This window comes from Ranitomeya variabilis, chromosome 5 (genome assembly GCF_051348905.1).
Source record: "Ranitomeya variabilis isolate aRanVar5 chromosome 5, aRanVar5.hap1, whole genome shotgun sequence".
Lineage (NCBI taxonomy): Eukaryota > Metazoa > Chordata > Amphibia > Anura > Dendrobatidae > Ranitomeya > Ranitomeya variabilis.
In genome coordinates, this window is record NC_135236.1 from 558,953,892 (window position 1) to 558,972,324 (window position 18,433).

The window sequence follows — 18,433 nt, forward strand, 5'->3', positions numbered from 1 at the left end:
TGTATAATAGTGGCTTAAGGATGGAAGATCCCTTGAGAAAATAAAAAACGGAATTAATAAGGGGAATTCCATGTTTTGGAAAGATTTAGTCACTAATGTCAGTAACATTCAGCGCTGTGTCACCCGAGAACCAATTTGTAGCACAAACCTGGCAGTATTCCTCTTGCAATGACATCTGGATCAAGTCTGTAGGTGTCTTGTAGACGCATTAATGCTTTGGCTGCTCCTGTCTCATCTTCTTCACTTGGAAAGAACTCCCTCTGTAAGGTGAGGTTTGCAATAAAGCCTAAACCAGAAGAAACACAAGAATGAGTCACACAAATGGACGTGGTTCCGTATGGAATGAGTAAGAGATGCTAGTAAGCCATGACATAAGGGGTAAAAGATTCAAGTGTACAGACCAAAGCCTCCCAAAAATCAGTTAAAGACTTCACTGCAAAAAGATTTACAGAGACGTTTACTGAAGCCACCGATAAAGATGGTTCACATCTGCATTAAAGTGGTTCTCGAGAAATGTAATAAAGTTATACATTTTACTAAATACTTTTATTTAGCAAGAAGGAAAGCTTTGCTTAGTGCACGTCAGGATTTTAAATATGCCTGCTACCATCTGTATCAGTTTCCCAGCTGACAAGTCTAGGACACGTTGCCTAAAGACATCTGATCGAGACATCGGTCGGGTGAGAGAAGTGTGTGAGCGCTCATTCCTCTGTTCTGAACCTGACAGAAGAGAGCTGCTGGAACAATACAAACTGTCTTCAGCCAGCCTGGACATTAGTTACTTCTCTCACTGGTAACTCCCTCTTCATGTAAAATAAGCTCTGGAGGCAGAGTTACCTTCGAGGCAACATCCTCTTCAGAGCCTGGAAGAGGTCATTTATAGAAAGTGATAAAAGATAATTTCTCAGCACCAAGCCATCTTATATGATATACACAGGTAGGACCGTTTTAAGCATTCTAAAGCCTATAGGTCCATATTATTAGTTTAGATAAATCAAAAGTGGTGACAGATTCCCTTGTAGTTAGTGGACAACCCCTACTAGATCAAACTGTTCGGCCCCCATAAAGTAATAAAGCTTATACTCACCTCCCATGCTGTCCGCATTCGCTCTCCCCGGGGTTCTTGTGCGGTGTTGTCACACGTGACCCTGGAGCCCAATCAGAAGTCCAGGCTGCAGCTGATCTCAGACTTCCTCTTCATGTTTAATTCGACAAGAGGTGGGGACAGTGATGCCAACGATGATTGGGCTTCAGGGTCACGTGTTACAACACCGCGCACAAATGGTCCGGGACCACGTGTGCCGATACTGCTGAAATGGGGCCAGCAAGGGACGAGAGTGGAAGTTTTATTATTTTAACGTGGACAAATATGGGGCATGAGAAGAAGTTGTCCAAGTAGTGGACAACATCTGTAAGTTTCACAGAATTCTTTTAGTATCGGGAGTATTCGGAGTAAGGGTACCGTTACACAAAACGATTTACCAACGATCACGACCAGCGATACGACCTGGCCGTGATCGTTGGTAAGTCATTGTGTGGTCGCTGGGGAGCTGTCACACAGACAGCTCTCCAGCGATGCCGAAGTCCCCGGGTAACCAGGGTAAACATCGGGTTACTAAGCGCAGGGCCGCGCTTAGTAACCCGATGTTTACCCTGGTTACCATCTTAGCAACCCGATGTTTACCCTGGTTACCATCGTAAATGTAAAAAAAAACAAACAGTACATACTCACATTCCGGTGTCCGTCAGGTCCCTCGCCGTCTGCTTCCCGCACTGACTGAGTGCCGGCCGTAAAGTGAAAGCAGAGCAAAGCTGTGCTTTTAATTTCCGGCCGGCAGTCAGTCAGTGCGGGAAGCAGACGGCTAGGGACCTGACGGACACTGGAATGTGAGTATGTACGGTGTTGTGTATCCGCTTTTTGGGCTCCCCTGGTGGTTGCTGGTGGTATTGGTGACTTGTTTGCACTTTGCTGCTTCTGTTCACCTGCTTCCATCAGCGTTTGGGAGTTTCCTATTTAGCCTTGCTCTCCAGTCATTTCCTTGCCGGTCATCATTGTAACCAGAGCCTTCGGTTGCATGTTCCTGCTACTAGTCTGCTGATCAGCTAAGTGGACTTTGTCCTTTTGTTTTGTATCTTTTGTCCAGTTTGCAGTTTTTGTAATTCTCTGTAGCTGGAAGCTCTTGCGGGCTGAAATTGCCACTCCTGTGTCATGAGTTGACACAGGAGTCTTAAAGTAATTTCAGGATGGTTTTTGAAAGGGTTTTCAGTTGACCGTGAAGTCCTCTTTTGTATCCTTCTGCTATCTAGTAAGTGGACCTCTCTTTGCTAAATCTACTTTCATACTGTGTATGTCTTTTCCTCTTAATTCACCGTTATTACATGTGGGGGGGCTGCTATCATCTTTTGGGGTATTTCCCTAGAGGTAAGCCAGGTCTGTTTCTTCCTCTACCAGGCGTAGTTAGTCCTCCGGCTGGCGCGTGGCATTTAGGAAGCCGTAGGTATGCTCCCTGGCTACTATTAGTTGTGTGGTAGATTTAGCTCACGGTCAACTCGAGTTTCCATCACCCGAGAGCTCGTTCGTTATTTATATGTTTCTTACGTTCCCTTGCCATTGGGAACCATGACAGTATGACCGGCCAGTGTTAAACTTATTGGCAGAAGAAAGGAGAGAAAAAAGAAGTCTGTAAATTTTTTTTTTCTTTTTCCCTATGCTTGCTCCATAGTTGGATCAGTTGTATTTCAGCTCTAATTACTGCCTTTGCCTTTCTCTCCTTATAATCCTTGAATGGCTCTGAGCTCACCTGTTTAATGATGGATCCTCAGAGTTTGGCTGCAGGTTTAAATAATCTTGCTACGAAGGTTCAAAATTTACAAGATTTTGTTATGCATACTCCTATTTCTGAACCTAAAATCCCTACACCAGAGGTGTTTTCCGGAGATAGATCTCGGTTTCTGAATTTCAAATATAATTGTAAATTGTTCCTTTCTCTCAGACCTCACTCCTCAGGAGATCCTGTCCAGCAGGTTAAGATTGTAATTTCTTTGCTGCGAGGTGACCCTCAAAATTGGGCATTTTCATTGGCACCAGGGGATCCTGCGTTGCTCAATGTGGATGCGTTTTTCCTGGCTTTAGGGTTGCTTTATGAGGAACCTAATTTGGAGATTCAAGCTGAAAAAGCTTTGATAGCCCTATCTCAAGGGCAAGATGAAGCTGAGATATACTGCCAAAAATTTCGTAAATGGTCTGTGCTTACTCAGTGGAATGAGTGCACCTTAGCGGCAAAATTCAGAGAGGGCCTTTCTGATGCCGTTAAAGATGTTATGGTCGGGTTCCCTGCGCCTACAGGTCTGAATGAGTCCATGACAATGGCAATTCAGATTGATCGGCGTTTGAGGGAGCGCAAACCCGTGCACCATTTGGCGGTATCTTCTGAAGAGACGCCAGAGAAAATGCAATGTGACAGAATTATGTCCAGAAGCGAGCGGCAGAATTATAGGCGTAAAAATGGGTTATGCTTCTATTGTGGTGATTCTGCTCATGTTATATCGGCATGCTCTAAACGTACTAGGAAGGTTGACAAGTCTATTTCAATTGGCACTTTACAGTCCAAATTTATTTTGTCTGTAACCTTGATTTGTTCATTATCAGTTATTACCGTGGATGCCTATATGGACTCTGGCGCCGCTCTGAGTCTTATGGACTGGTCCTTTGCCAGGCGCTGTGGGTTTGATTTAGAGCCTCTGGAAGTCCCTATACCTCTGAAGGGTATTGATTCTACACCTTTGGCTTGTAATAAACCACAGTTCTGGACGCAAGTGACTATGCGTATGACTCCAGACTATCAGGAGGTGATTCGCTTCCTTGTGTTGTACAATTTACATGATGTTTTGGTGGTTGGATTACCATGGTTACAGTCTCATAACCCAGTCCTTGACTGGAAAGCTATGTATGTGTTAAGCTGGGGATGTCGGGGGGCTCATGGGGACACTCCTTTGGTGTCCATTTCGTCATCTATTCCATCTGAGATTCCGGCATTTTTGTCTGATTATCGTGATATTTTTGAAGAGCCTAAAATTGGTTTACTCCCTCCTCACAGGGATTGTGATTGCGCCATAGATCTGATTCCTGGCAGTAAATTTCCAAAGGGTCGTTTGTTTAACCTGTCTGTACCTGAACATGCTGCTATGCGCGAGTATATTAAGGAGTCCCTGGAAAAGGGACATATTCGTCCTTCTTCATCACCTTTAGGAGCCGTTTTTTTCTTTGTCTCTAAAAAGGATGGCTCTCTGAGGCCTTGTATTGATTATCGACTCCTGAATAAAATTACAGTCAAATATCAGTATCCGTTGCCTTTGCTGACTGATTTGTTTGCTCGCATAAGGAGGGCTAAGTGGTTCTCTAAGATTGATCTTCGTGGGGCGAATAATTTGGTGCGAATTAAGCAGGTGGATGAGTGGAAAACCGCATTTAATACGCCTGAGGGCCATTTTGAGTATTTGGTAATGCCTTTCGGCCTTTCTAATGCACCTTCTGTCTTTCAGTCCTTAATGCATGATATTTTCCGTGAATATTTGGATAAATTTATGATAGTGTACTTGGATGATATTTTGATTTTTTCTGATGACTGGGAGTCTCATGTTCAGCAGGTCAGGAGGGTTTTTCAGGTTTTGCGGGAGAATTCTTTGTGTGTAAAGGGTTCAAAGTGTGTTTTTGGGGTTCAAAAAATTTCCTTTTTGGGGTACATTTTTTCCCCTTCTTCTATTGAGATGGACCCTGTCAAGGTTCGAGCTATTTACGACTGGACGCAGCCTACTTCTCTGAAGAGTCTCCAGAAATTCTTGGGCTTTGCTAATTTTTATCGTCGATTTATAGCTGGTTTTTCTGGCGTTGCTAAACCTCTGACGGATTTGACTAAAAAGGGTGCTGATGTTGCCAATTGGTCCCCTGCTGCCGTGGAGGCCTTTCGGGAGCTTAAGCGCCGCTTTTTGTCTGCCCCTGTGTTGCGCCAGCCTGATGTTTCTCTTCCCTTTCAGGTTGAGGTCGATGCTTCCGAGATCGGAGCGGGGGCGGTTTTGTCGCAGAAAAGTTCCGACTGCTCAGTGATGAGACCTTGTGCGTTCTTTTCGCGAAAATTTTCGGCCGCCGAGCGAAACTATGATGTTGGTAATCGGGAGCTTTTGGCCATGAAGTGGGCATTTGAGGAGTGGCGTCATTGGCTTGAGGGTGCCAAACATCAGGTGGTAGTTTTGACTGATCACAAGTATTTGATTTATTTGGAGTCTGCCAGGCGCCTGAATCCTAGACAGGCACGTTGGTCGTTGTGCTTTTCCCGGTTTAATTTTGTGGTCTCGTACTTACCGGGTTCTAGGAATGTGAAGGCAGATGCTCTTTCTAGGAGTTTTGAGCCTGACTCTCCTGGGAATTCTGAACCTGCTGGTGTCCTTAAGGATGGAGTGGTTTTGTCTGCTGTCTCTCCAGATTTGCGACGTGCTTTGCAAGAATTTCAGGCGGATAGACCTGATCGTTGTCCGTCTGGTAGACTGTTTGTTCCTGACGAGTGGACCACTAGAGTCATCTCGGAAGTTCATTCTTCTACTCTGGCAGGTCATCCGGGAATTTTTGGCACCAGAGATTTGGTGGCTAGATCCTTCTGGTGGCCTTCCCTGTCTCGAGATGTGCGTGTTTTTGTGCAGTCTTGCGATGTGTGTGCTCGGGCCAAGCCTTGTTGTTCTAGGGCTAGTGGGTTGTTGTTGCCCTTGCCTATTCCGAAGAGGCCTTGGACGCACATCTCTATGGACTTTATCTCGGACCTCCCTGTTTCTCAGAAGATGTCTGTCATCTGGGTGGTGTGTGACCGTTTTTCTAAAATGGTTCATTTGGTGCCATTGCCTAAGTTGCCTTCCTCATCTGAGTTGGTCCCTCTGTTTTTTCAAAATGTGGTTCGCTTGCATGGTATTCCGGAAAACATCGTTTCTGACAGGGGTACCCAGTTCGTGTCTAGATTTTGGCGGGCAGTCTGTGCCAGGTTGGGCATTGATTTGTCTTTTTCGTCTGCATTCCATCCTCAGACCAATGGCCAGACGGAACGAACTAATCAAACTTTGGAGACTTATTTGAGGTGTTTTGTGTCTGCGGATCAGGATGATTGGGTTGCCTTTCTGCCGTTGGCGGAGTTTGCTCTTAATAATCGGGCTAGTTCTGCCACTTTGGTTTCTCCTTTCTTTTGCAATTCAGGGTTTCATCCGCGTTTTTCATCTGGTCAGGTTGAATCTTCGGATTGTCCTGGAGTGGATGCGGTAGTGGATCGGTTGCATCAGATTTGGGGACAAGTGGTGGATAATTTGGAATTGTCCCAGGAGAGGACTCAGCAGTTTGCTAACCGCCGTCGTCGTGTTGGCCCCCACCTTCGTGTTGGGGACTTGGTGTGGTTGTCTTCCCGTTTTGTCCCTATGAGGGTTTCTTCTCCTAAATTTAAGCCTCGGTTCATCGGTCCTTATAGGATTTTGGAGATTCTTAACCCTGTCTCCTTTCGTTTGGACCTCCCGGCATCTTTTGCTATCCATAATGTGTTCCATCGGTCGCTGTTGCGGAGATATGAGGTACCGGTGGTTCCTTCTACTGAACCTCCTGCTCCTGTGCTGGTGGAGGGTGAATTGGAATACGTGGTAGAAAAGATCTTGGACTCCCGTATTTCCAGACGGAGACTTCAATATCTGGTTAAATGGAAGGGCTATGGTCAGGAAGATAATTATTGGGTAACTGCCTCTGATGTTCATGCCTCGGATTTGGTTCGTGCCTTTCATAGGGCTCATCCAGATCGCCCTGGCGGTTCTTGTGAGGGTTTGGTGCCCCCTCCTTAAGGGGAGGGTACTGTTGTGTATCCGCTTTTTGGGCTCCCCTGGTGGTTGCTGGTGGTATTGGTGACTTGTTTGCACTTTGCTGCTTCTGTTCACCTGCTTCCATCAGCGTTTGGGAGTTTCCTATTTAGCCTTGCTCTCCAGTCATTTCCTTGCCGGTCATCATTGTAACCAGAGCCTTCGGTTGCATGTTCCTGCTACTAGTCTGCTGATCAGCTAAGTGGACTTTGTCCTTTTGTTTTGTATCTTTTGTCCAGTTTGCAGTTTTTGTAATTCTCTGTAGCTGGAAGCTCTTGCGGGCTGAAATTGCCACTCCTGTGTCATGAGTTGACACAGGAGTCTTAAAGTAATTTCAGGATGGTTTTTGAAAGGGTTTTCAGTTGACCGTGAAGTCCTATTTTGTATCCTTCTGCTATCTAGTAAGTGGACCTCTCTTTGCTAAATCTACTTTCATACTGTGTATGTCTTTTCCTCTTAATTCACCGTTATTACATGTGGGGGGCTGCTATCATCTTTTGGGGTATTTCCCTAGAGGTAAGCCAGGTCTGTTTCTTCCTCTACCAGGCGTAGTTAGTCCTCCGGCTGGCGTGTGGCATTTAGGAAGCCGTAGGTATGCTCCCTGGCTACTATTAGTTGTGTGGTAGATTTAGCTCACGGTCAACTCGAGTTTCCATCACCCGAGAGCTCGTTCGTTATTTATATGTTTCTTACGTTCCCTTGCCATTGGGAACCATGACAGTACGGTCAACTAAACAAAGGTTATCTTCTGCCTTAGTCCCCTCAGACTTCCTTGGTGTCCTGTAAGGTTCAGAGAGCAGAGGAGGGTGCATTCAGGATGCCTGACAGGACACTGCTCTCATCCGACCTCTGTCTAGAGCAGATGTCCTATTACGTGTCAGCTAGGAAATTCCTATACATGGCAGCTGGAATATGTAAAATCCTGACAGTATACTATATAGAGCTTACATCTTTGTATAATAATCTCTTTACTTATATATTTTGTATAATTTTTACTAAATAAAAAGGTATTCAGTAAAATCTGTAATATTTAAATGTACTTTATTTGTTTTATTAAATTTCTCAGAGAACCCCCTTAAGAAAATAGTTTTCCTGTTTTGTCAAAGGGTCAGAAAAATGTAATGTAATTCTGCTCCAAGTGCCTACTGTCTGTAGTCTTAGCGGAATATCAATCCAGGTACATGCACACATTGTTTACTGAAACAGTGACAAAAGTAATTGCCAAAAACTGGTTTTCCAGCTATTAACTCATGATCTCAGTTTGACTTACAATGATGAATTCTACGTTCTCACACAAAAAATGGGTTTACCAACATAGAAAATACTCTGAGAAACGCTTTCAATTCGTGGAGCATAGGACTTCAATCTATTTCTTAGAACAAGGGTGGGGAACCTCAGGTCCACGGACTGTTTACGGACCTCGATGATCTTTTATGAGGCCCCCGGGCAGATTCGGCCAGCAGCTGTATTTTGCCGACCACAAACCTATTAAATTCTTCTTGCCCTGTGAGCTTGTGCACGCAGTGTTATTACTACTGAATGCTGAGGCGCGTGTAATGAAAGATTATTACATACCGACACCAGTGCCAGCATCAGGATGTACTTTGTGGGCGGAGATAACGCACAATTTGTACGGCACCCAAAGGGTGGTGTAAGTATAAAAATGGCCTTTGGCAGAAACAAAAATATTCCCCACCCCCGTCTTAGAATAAAGACATTGTCACCTTTAAGTCAATGTTCTGCAACAGCTGCAATTTTTCAACAATAAACCGGGCTGTATTCATCTTCCCCGGGTCCAAAGATAAAGTCTCCTCTCCTAGTCCAGATGTCTGGTATTGGAATGTTGAAGGGGATGTTCTGTTTATGTGGGCTGAGCTGCTGGGTGCACGGATTGGCAGCAGCACTGTCCAAGTGGCGTTAGCGCTGCAGCCAATGCCAGATATCAGGAGCTGCCATAGAGACTTGTCAGTGGACCCAGGGAAAATATCAAGACTGCAGAAAACAGCTCAATAAGTGATATATTGCTGGAATCAGGGACTCTGCCCCTATTTTATGCTGCTCTCAGATGCAATAGCAAAAACATGGTGACAGATTAATACACATTTCAATGTCAAGTGTTTTATTGGTTAGTAAAAGAATCTGCCGCCTGTTGTGCTGACCTGAAGGCTTTATTCTTATTAAAAAGTTCTTCAACCCAATATTTTATAATTAAAAAAACACCTTTTGAACTGAAGCACCTCCTCAAGGGTTCCAAATAATGATAAGGCGAAACCATGGCGTGAAATCTGCCAAACCAGTCTATTCAAATGAGTTATACATATTTGTATGTTCAGTGTAATGCATGATGTACCATGTATGACTATAAAGACTACTTTTGCAATTGTTGAATAAAGTTTTTTGCTTAAAGATTTTTGTCCATCTTTTTGCTTGGAAAAAAAATAAAACCAGCAAGTACAAAAAGGGGAATATCCCCAACACACATATACTGGTGGACAAAATACAAAGAAATTCTAAGAAGGTTATGAAGATTCCTTGCTCCAGGAAATATACAAAACTGCATTTCTTACAGACCTAAATAAATAGAAGACCGGTTTTAATTAGTGAACACGCTTAAAAAATGTGTGAAAGTAATGCAGCCTAAAAGGCAAGCGTCCATGTCTGATCATGTCCTGAACTTCCCACATCACCCGGAGAGAACATAACCTGAGACTTAACACCTTTATATAGCTTGTGGGTATACTGAAATGTGGCAGGAAACGCCATCTTATAATATAGCTGAAAGGTTTCTACGAAGGTTGCTGCTTATAAAACAGAATTCATCTACATTATTTATAGTCATTGGAAGAACAGTCACATAGAACAGCAAGTGTCAATAATAATAATATTATATGTTGATTTACTGCAGTTGAGCAAAATTTTGAAAACTGAAGATAAGGGTCTTATTTAACATTTTGATTGAAGTGTATAAGCACACTGCCACGTCACGGCGACCTCTTTTGTGGGTACCTGTGCTATGAGGTGTAGCACTACACGGCGACCACCGATACAGGCAGGGGAAGGGAGCCATGTGCCCAACAGCACCCATGCTCAGGAAACCCCCACAGTTCTGGGCCACACCACCAAAAAGCACAAACTGACAGAAACAATGGCTGTCACATAGCACAAACGCCAAGTGAACGGATCTCAGAAACTCACCTACTGGTACACTAGAAGCAGCAAAGGGGCCCTTGTTTGTGCTATCGCTTTAATGTGATTGGTTAGACTTCAAAGATTAGTTTAGCTTGAAGTTCATTAATAAAGCACATTCACTTGGGTACAGTATTGGTCCATGTTAGCATCTGTTCACATTAGCATGCAGTGCTAGTGATGGGGACTCAAAGCTTTTCTCACTTTTAATGGCAATAGTGAATTATGCTGCACTACTCTTGTAACCACAAACAGAAGCCCCAACATATATCACTAAGTACAATGGAGGTGTGCAGCAAGCATTTGGAGACATTACAAGTAGTGATGAGCGAATATACTCGTTACTCGAGATTTCCCCAGCACGCTCGGGTGTCCTCCGAGTATAGTTTAGTGCTCGGAGACTTAATTTTCATCTCCTCAGCTGAATGATTTACAGCTATTAGCCAGCTTGATTACATGTGGGGATTCCCTAGCAACCAGGCAACCCCCACATGTACGTATGCTGGCTAACAGATGTAAATCATTCAGCTGCGGCGAAGAAAGCTAAATCTCCGAGCACTAAAAAAAATACTCGGAGGACCCCCGAGCATGCTTGGGAAATCTGGAATAACGAGTATATTCGCTCATCACTAATTACAAGAGATCCTACAGAAGTGTATGGCTTTCAAGTAGACCAGATGTCAGCTAACAAAAGCGCCAGGAATGACATGATTGCCAGGACCAAAGAGAACAGTGATGCAATGAGCCTCTGATCCTACAGACTGGAAGCCCACAACGGCAGGGTCCTCTCCTTTCTGTACGAATCTGCCATTGCTAGTTTATGCACTGTAATTTATATTGTATGTACCCCTTCTCATGTATAGCAACATGGAATTAATGGTGCTCTAAGAATAAATAATAATAATAATCGACAGCACCAGGAAAACTCAGTGCAGCAGAATCGAGCCACTTAAGGGCCCCCGTAAAAAGGTGTTCATGAGGAGGTCAGTGGGAATCTGTCAGCAGTTTTTTTTTATGTGGGGGCAGAGACCTTGATTCCATTGATGTGTCACTTACATGAGTCCTGACGATCATTAGCTAATTTGCTTACAAAGCATTATACTGAGAAATGCTCGCACTACTTCTGGAAAAGAGACACCTGGTCTATTAACCGGACAAAGGCTCACACTCCGCCATAAATTGAGCCTATAAACCATGCGCTCCAATCCATAAAAGACATTTTACACAGCACGACTGTCAAGTGTGTAAAATCAACTCACATTACGCCTGTATTAAATTAGTCTTGAAAACTAAGTGCATTTAAAGCCGAATACAACGTTCCAAGTTTGGAAAGCTGCTTCCAATATACTGGCGGCAAAATAACGAGTAGTATATGAAGGTCAGGAATTATCCTTGTGGTAAGGAATGGCAGGGGAAAGAATATTCCAGCCAATTCTCTCCAGAACATGATCTAACTTTTGGCTTCTAACAACGCTCTGTGGATCTGAGTACTATAGCAGGCTGGGGCTGCAAAGAAAACATGAGTTCGCTCTATGTGAAAGTCATTACTATACAGTCTCACTGCAGACTCCAGCGCTCGTACATGAGCCTCCAGCCAAGAGACGATGGAACATGCATTCTTGTCTAGCAGAAAACCTCTGGAGAAATGTTCTCTAATACTGTAATAGAAAATTATCCTGGACTCAGTAATCCTCTGCCTTGTGATCTTCTGGATGTCAATCAGATTTTATGAGGCATGCTATTGGGACCATAATTTATTGCAGTATATTGTTCGGGAAAAAGCTCAAAATGTGCTAATCAGAGGCCTAGAGAGAAAGTAAAGCGTAAATGTGGCCTTATACAGGTTATGCAGGGTAGACAAACAAGGAGCATGCTGTATGTAGTGACAACCACTACATAGCATGAAGAGATCAGCCAGTGCAGTATCCATGGGAAATCAACAGACAAAATAGCAGGAGGAAGTGGACTTATTCTGCGCTGCTGGATTGTCCAAACTAGGATCTGAGGACCAAGAATAGATAAGTTTCAAAAGTCAAACTGACTCCGTGCTTCAGGACAACCACATAAGTTCACTGGTCCTTTTACCGGTGGTTGTCCTGAAGAAGGATGTCCGTTTGACTTTGAAACGCATTGACAATAAACCTCTCATCTATCCGTGGTCCTCAGATCCTTGTTTTGACACTTCAGCAGCACAGATTAAGTCCACTCCCTCCTGGTATTTGGAAATAGAAGCCTAGGCTGCCCATTAGGATTGTACAAGACTATAATTCTTTTTTAAATCAGATCATTTTTATTGATTATTTGATTTTATAAACAATTACTTACAATATAGTACAAAAATAATAAACTTAACAAAAACAAGTTTAACCCTTAAAGTTTATATAGCCCTATACCTGCCAATGTATTCCATGCCAAACAAAGTTATCAATTTTGTCAAAATGAAGATTTTCCCAAAGACTGGTGACACGTTATTAAATACAGGGATTATTTTTATCACTGATATTGTGGATGATGATTTGATGGATTACTCTGATTTTACACTGCAATGTCCCATGCCTGTTATATTATTTTGTGGAATCTTTCAATAAAAAGAGTTTTAAAAAAATACAGGGATTATGCCAAAACTAGTATTGGTTGTATGTTCACTAACAACATGTTTACGAACAGAAAATAATTGGTATCTATATGTCCTCAACATGCAATATTTAAAAAGCTGAAATAGCCAAGCGGTCTGGTACAGTTATTCTGAGTAGGTTCACAGATGCCACCCCAGGGGTGACCAGCCACTGTTCCCATATATTTATAAACGTTCTTATGGAGTTCCTTTTAAGGCACAAGACTATAATTTTAACTTCCAGCCATCAACTGTACCCTATATTCTGCATGTACTCTTATACCACCAAATAGTGTACAGGGTATGTTCATTACAACTCTTCTCTTTTCATATAGATAGTACTAAAAAAAAAATCAAATGTACATTGTTGTGCTATACATTCAAGCTATATAAGGGATGAACTTAATTGATGGAATATATGTATGTTTGCACATGAAACTCAAAAGCATAAACTACCTTAAAACAACCAATTCTTATAGAGGGATTGTACCTGCTCCAAAACCCACCTTAAAAGACTATTGGGTTTGTTCTGGCTGGCAAGCTGCAGAGCCCTCTTCCCATTTGTGAAAGCACAAAATAAAATCGGGCCCATTGCAAGGCTTGTTGAAGCAACTATTAGGCGGTGTGCTGTAGTTTGCTGCTCTGTGATTACATAGCAACACCTGCTGACAAATTCCCTTTCAAGAGAACCCATCACCTATAAAAACACCATTTACCTGCAGATATAGTAGCACTCTGTGTCTAAATAGTGTTAAATCATGTTCGGCAGTGAAACTGGAACAGAGGCTAAAGGCTCACTTCCAGTCATTGTGGCAGTGTAACCGATCGCTTTCAGTCAAGAGGGCGGTGCAAGGGGATGGAACAAATCACTGCTAACTACGCAGTGGACAATGTGATCACCCCCCCCCCCCTGCACTTCAATCAATGTATGTACAGGGGAGTGATTACAGTGCTCACTGTGTAGTTAGCCGAATCGGTGTCCATTTTGGTGGAGTCAGCATAAAATGGACCGACTCCTAAAATATATAATAAATTGGGTACAGTGGTTCACTGCAGTATTGGGAAAGTTATGAAATGTTCTATAAATGTCAGTTCTGTTCCCGATATAAGGATCTCGGCTTTTAGTTGAGATGAATCTGTGCTGCACTTTATGTACATGCTCAGTAGTGAGGCGGGGCTGTGGGGTCGTAGTTGAGATGAATCTGTGCTGCACTTTATGTACATGCTCAGTAGTGAGGCAGGGCTGTGGGTTCGTAGTTGAGATGAATCTGTGCTGCACTTTATGTACATGCTCAGTAGTGAAGCTTCTTCTCTACAGATCAAAGGAAAAGGCACTGGGAAGGAATGACTGCAGCCTTGCACTCATCTCAGAACTGCTGGAGTGAACAGGAACTAGCTTGATTATTGTATCATAATGTTGATGAAAAGCCTGATGTTACCATTTTACTACAGTAAATTTATCACTTAAACATAAGCCATATATGAGGAATCGGAGTCAGGAGTCTGAGTCAGGGAAATTGAGGAGTCAGAAATTTGGCTTACAGATTTCACAGCCCTGGTTAGTAGTGACTGTTCCAGCTCACTGCACAGCCACGATGACTGGGCGCAAGCGGCTGCAGGGAGAATAAAACTATATTTGCAGGTAAATAAGGATTGTGGTAGAAGGGAGTTCCCTTCAATCTTTTACGGTATGTATAAAGCTGGCAGGTAAACTACCACCATTGTACAAACACTCACGTTTCATATGTACAAGTTGAGTCGGCGATTTTGTATTTTTCTGACTGGTTTTCCTTTTTTTCTTTACTGAAAGTTTGTCATTTGTCTTTCTTTCCTCTAAGTACACCCACAATATGAAGTTATAAACAGACTTTCTCTTTGATGAGGACAGTAGATTGCTGTAAGCGGATATCAACATCAGTCTCAGACTTAAATAGCAGTGCACCCTCTGCTTCACTCAAGCTGAGGACACAGACCGCCTGTTCTTTTGAGTTGTGATGCCCTGACTGATCTACGGGCCATGACAGATAATAAGTTGCGATTGTAGGACAACACCTTTAAAAGTACAACTGTGCCATTACATGGGTACCATAAAATCAGCACCCCAAGAGGTCATGTGGTGTTTCCTGAGCCACGTTTACAATCCTTGCAACAAAGCGTGAACAATAAATGGACATAATAGGGACAAATCATGACACTCCTGGTTTCAAGAATTATAAAAAGGGACCCCCTTTTTAGAAGGAGTAAAATTGTAAGAAGCCGCTGACAGTGTATTAATTAATTTTCTAAAAAAATGGGAAAAAGATGGCCTCATGAGTACTTCCTAACCTCAGCAGTAAACTAGCTCGTGGATATGTAGGATTAATCAGACTTCCAGGATAACACTCTTCTAAAGACAATTTCCAGTACAGATCCGTGCTACCTACCCTGAGTTGAGTCCTGAAGCACCAAATTCTCAAGTGTGAGCCAGTCTGTATTTAGCCTCTTTACCAGCTTGTACGCATTGACGGGATGAGCAAGGTAGCCCTCTGGATCAGAGGAGGATCTGCTTGTAAGCTCTTCTACTCGAGAGGCCCAGCTGAAAGAGGAGGACATTTCCATCACTCAAGCTACCAACCTTCACAGAAATACATGATACTGATAATGTCTGCCATTTCCGCTCCTTGCCAAGTTTATATGAGCGTATAAAAACAGTCCGAGTGTCAAGCACAAAACTCGGGCGATTTTCATCTATATAGTCATCCGTGTGTGTTTGTCCGTTTTTATGTCTGTTTTGCATCAGTTTTATACATCAATAATTATAAAATTATTATCAAATAGTTTCCTTTGGTAATAGTGACTATGTATCTGTAAAAAAACCATTGATATACAGTTGATGGGATCAAGAAGGTTCGGTTCAAGTGCGGTCTGTGTGATGTCTTTTTTTTTATGGACCAAAAATGTGGTCACGTGAACTTAACCCCTTCACCCCCAAGGGTGGTTTGCACGTTAATGACCGGGCCAATTTTTACAATTCTGACCACTGTCCCTTTAGGAGGTTATAACTCTGGAACGCTTCAACGGATCTTGGCGATTCTGACACTGTTTTCTTGTGACATATTGTACTTCATGATAGTGGTAAAATTTCTTCGATATAACTTGCGTTTATTTGTGAAAAAAACGGAAATTTGGCGAAAATTTTGAAAATTTTGCAATTTTCCAACTTTGAATTTTTATGCCCTTAAATCACAGACATATGTCACGCAAAATACTTAATAAGTAACATTTCCCACATGTCTACTTTACATCAGCACAATTTTGGAACCAAAATTTTTTTTTGTTAGGGAGTTATAAGGGTTAAAAGTTGACCAGAAATTTCTCATTTTTACAACACCATTTTTTTTTAGGGACCACATCTCATTTGAAGTCATTTTGAGGGGTCTGTATGATAGAAAATACCCAAGTGTGACACCATTCTAAAAACTGCACCCCTCAAGGTGCTCAAAACCACACTCAAGAAGTTTATTAACCCTTCAGGTGTTTCACAGGAATTTTTGGAATGTTTAAATAAAAATGAACATTTAATTTTTTTTCACACAAAATTTATTTCCGCTCCAATTTGTTTTATTTTACCAAGGGTAACAGGAGAAAATAGACTGCAAAAGTTGTTGTACAATTTGTCCTGAGTACGCTGATACCCCATATGTGGGTGTAAACCATTGTTTGGGCGCATGGCAGAGCTTGGAAGGGAAGGAGCGCCATTTGACTTTTCAATGCAAAATTGACTGGAATTGAGATGGGACGCCATGTTGCGTTTGGAGAGCCCCTGATGTGCCTAAACATTGAAACCCCCTACAAGTGACACCATTTTGGAAAGTAGACCCCCTAAGGAACTTATCTAGATGTGTGGTGAGCACTTTGACCCACCAAGTGCTTCACAGAAGTTTATAATGCAGAGCCGTAAAAATAAAAAATCATATTTTTTCACAAAAATGATCTTTTCGCCCCCAATTTTTTATTTTCCCAAGGGTAAGAGAAGAAATTGGTCCCCAAAAAATGTTGTGCAATTTGTCCTGAGTACGCAGATACCCCATACGTTGGGGTAAACCACTGTTTGGGCGCATGGCAGAGCTCGGAAGTGAAGGAGCGCCATTTGACTTTTCAATGCAAAATTGACTGGAATTGAGATGGGACGCCATGTTGCGTTTGGAGAGCCCCTGATGTGCCTAAACATTGAAACCTCCTACAAGTGACACCATTTTGGAAAGTAGACCCCCTAAGGAACTTATCTAGATGTGTGGTGAGCACTTTGACCCACCAAGTGCTTCACAGAAGTTTATAATGCAGAGCCGTAAAAATAAAAAATCATATTTTTTCACAAAAATGATCTTTTCGCCCCCAATTTTTTATTTTCCCAAGGGTAAGAGAAGAAATTGGTCCCCAAAAAATGTTGTGCAATTTGTCCTGAGTACGCAGATACCCCATATGTTGGGGTAAACCACTGTTTGGGCGCATGGCAGAGCTTGGAAGGGAAGGAGCGCCATTTGACTTTTCAATGCAAAATTGACTGGAATTGAGATGGGACGCCATGTTGCGTTTGGAGAGCCCCTGATGTGCCTAAACATTGAAACCCCCCACAAATGACACCATTTTGGAAATTAGACCCCCTAAGGAACTTATCTAGATGTGTTTTGAGAGCTTTGCACCCCCAAGTGTTTCACTACAGATTATAACGCAGAGCCGTGAAAATAAAAATTCTTTTTTTTTTCACAAAAATGATTTTTTAGCCCCCAGCTTTTGTATTTTTACAAGAGTAACAGAATAAACTGGACCCCAAAAGTTGTTGTCCAATTTGTCCTGAGTACGCTGATACCCCATATATGGAGGGTAACCACTGTTTGGGCGCATGACAGAGCTCGGAAGGGAAGGAGCGCCATTTGGAATGCAGACTTAAATGGATTGGTCTGCAGGCGTCACGTTGCATTTGCAGAGCCCCTGATGTACCCAAACAGTACAAACCCCCCACAAGTGACCCCATATTGGAAACTAGACCTCCCAAGGAACTTATCTAGATGTGTTGTGAGAACTTTGAACCCCCAAGTGTTTCACTACAGTTTACAACGCAGAGCCGTGAAAATAAAACATATTTTTTTCCCACAAAAATGATTTTTAGCCCCCCAAATTTTTATTTTCCCAAGGATAACAAGAGAACTTGGACCCCAGAAGTTGTTGTTCAATTTGTCCCGAGTACGCTGATAACCCATATGTTGGGGTAAACCCCTTTTTGGACGCACGGGAGAGCTCGGAAGGGAAGGAGCACTGTTTTACTTTTTCAACGCAGAATTGACTGGAATTGAGATCGGACGCCATGTCGCGTTTGGAGAGCCCCTGATGTGCCTGAACAGTGGAAACTCCCCAATTCTACCTGAAACCCTAACCCAAACACACCCCTAACCCTAATCCCAACGGTAACCCTAACCCTACCCCTAACCTCACCTCTAACCGTTTAATGAACATTTTCTGACAGTCATAAGTGCCACGTATTTAAGTGCCACGTATTTAAGTGCCACATATTTAAGTGCCACGTATTTCAGTGCCACGTGTTTCAGTGCCACGTGTTTCAGTGCCACGATATTTCAGTGCCACGTATTTCAGTGCCACGTACTATAAATACTATAACTATGTGGTTATACGTGGCACTTAAATACGTGGCACGTAAATACGTGGCACTTAAGTACGTGGCACTTAAGTACGTGGCACTTAAGTACGTGGCACTTATAT

At 42.7% G+C, this 18,433-nt stretch overlaps 1 protein-coding gene across 4 annotated transcripts in view; it reads right to left on the bottom strand.

The window, feature by feature from the left end:
- P4HA2 (prolyl 4-hydroxylase subunit alpha 2) overlaps positions 1 to 18,433 on the bottom strand; it is a 182,933-nt gene that overhangs the window by 87,673 nt on the left and 76,827 nt on the right. For all 4 annotated transcript variants that reach the window (XM_077265959.1, XM_077265957.1, XM_077265958.1 and 1 more), the window contains exons 4-5: positions 15,100 to 15,251; positions 149 to 286 (exon numbers count right to left, since the gene is read on the bottom strand). In XM_077265959.1, the coding sequence (XP_077122074.1) occupies positions 149 to 286; positions 15,100 to 15,251 (290 nt within the window). The remainder of the gene's footprint in view (positions 1 to 148; positions 287 to 15,099; positions 15,252 to 18,433) is intronic.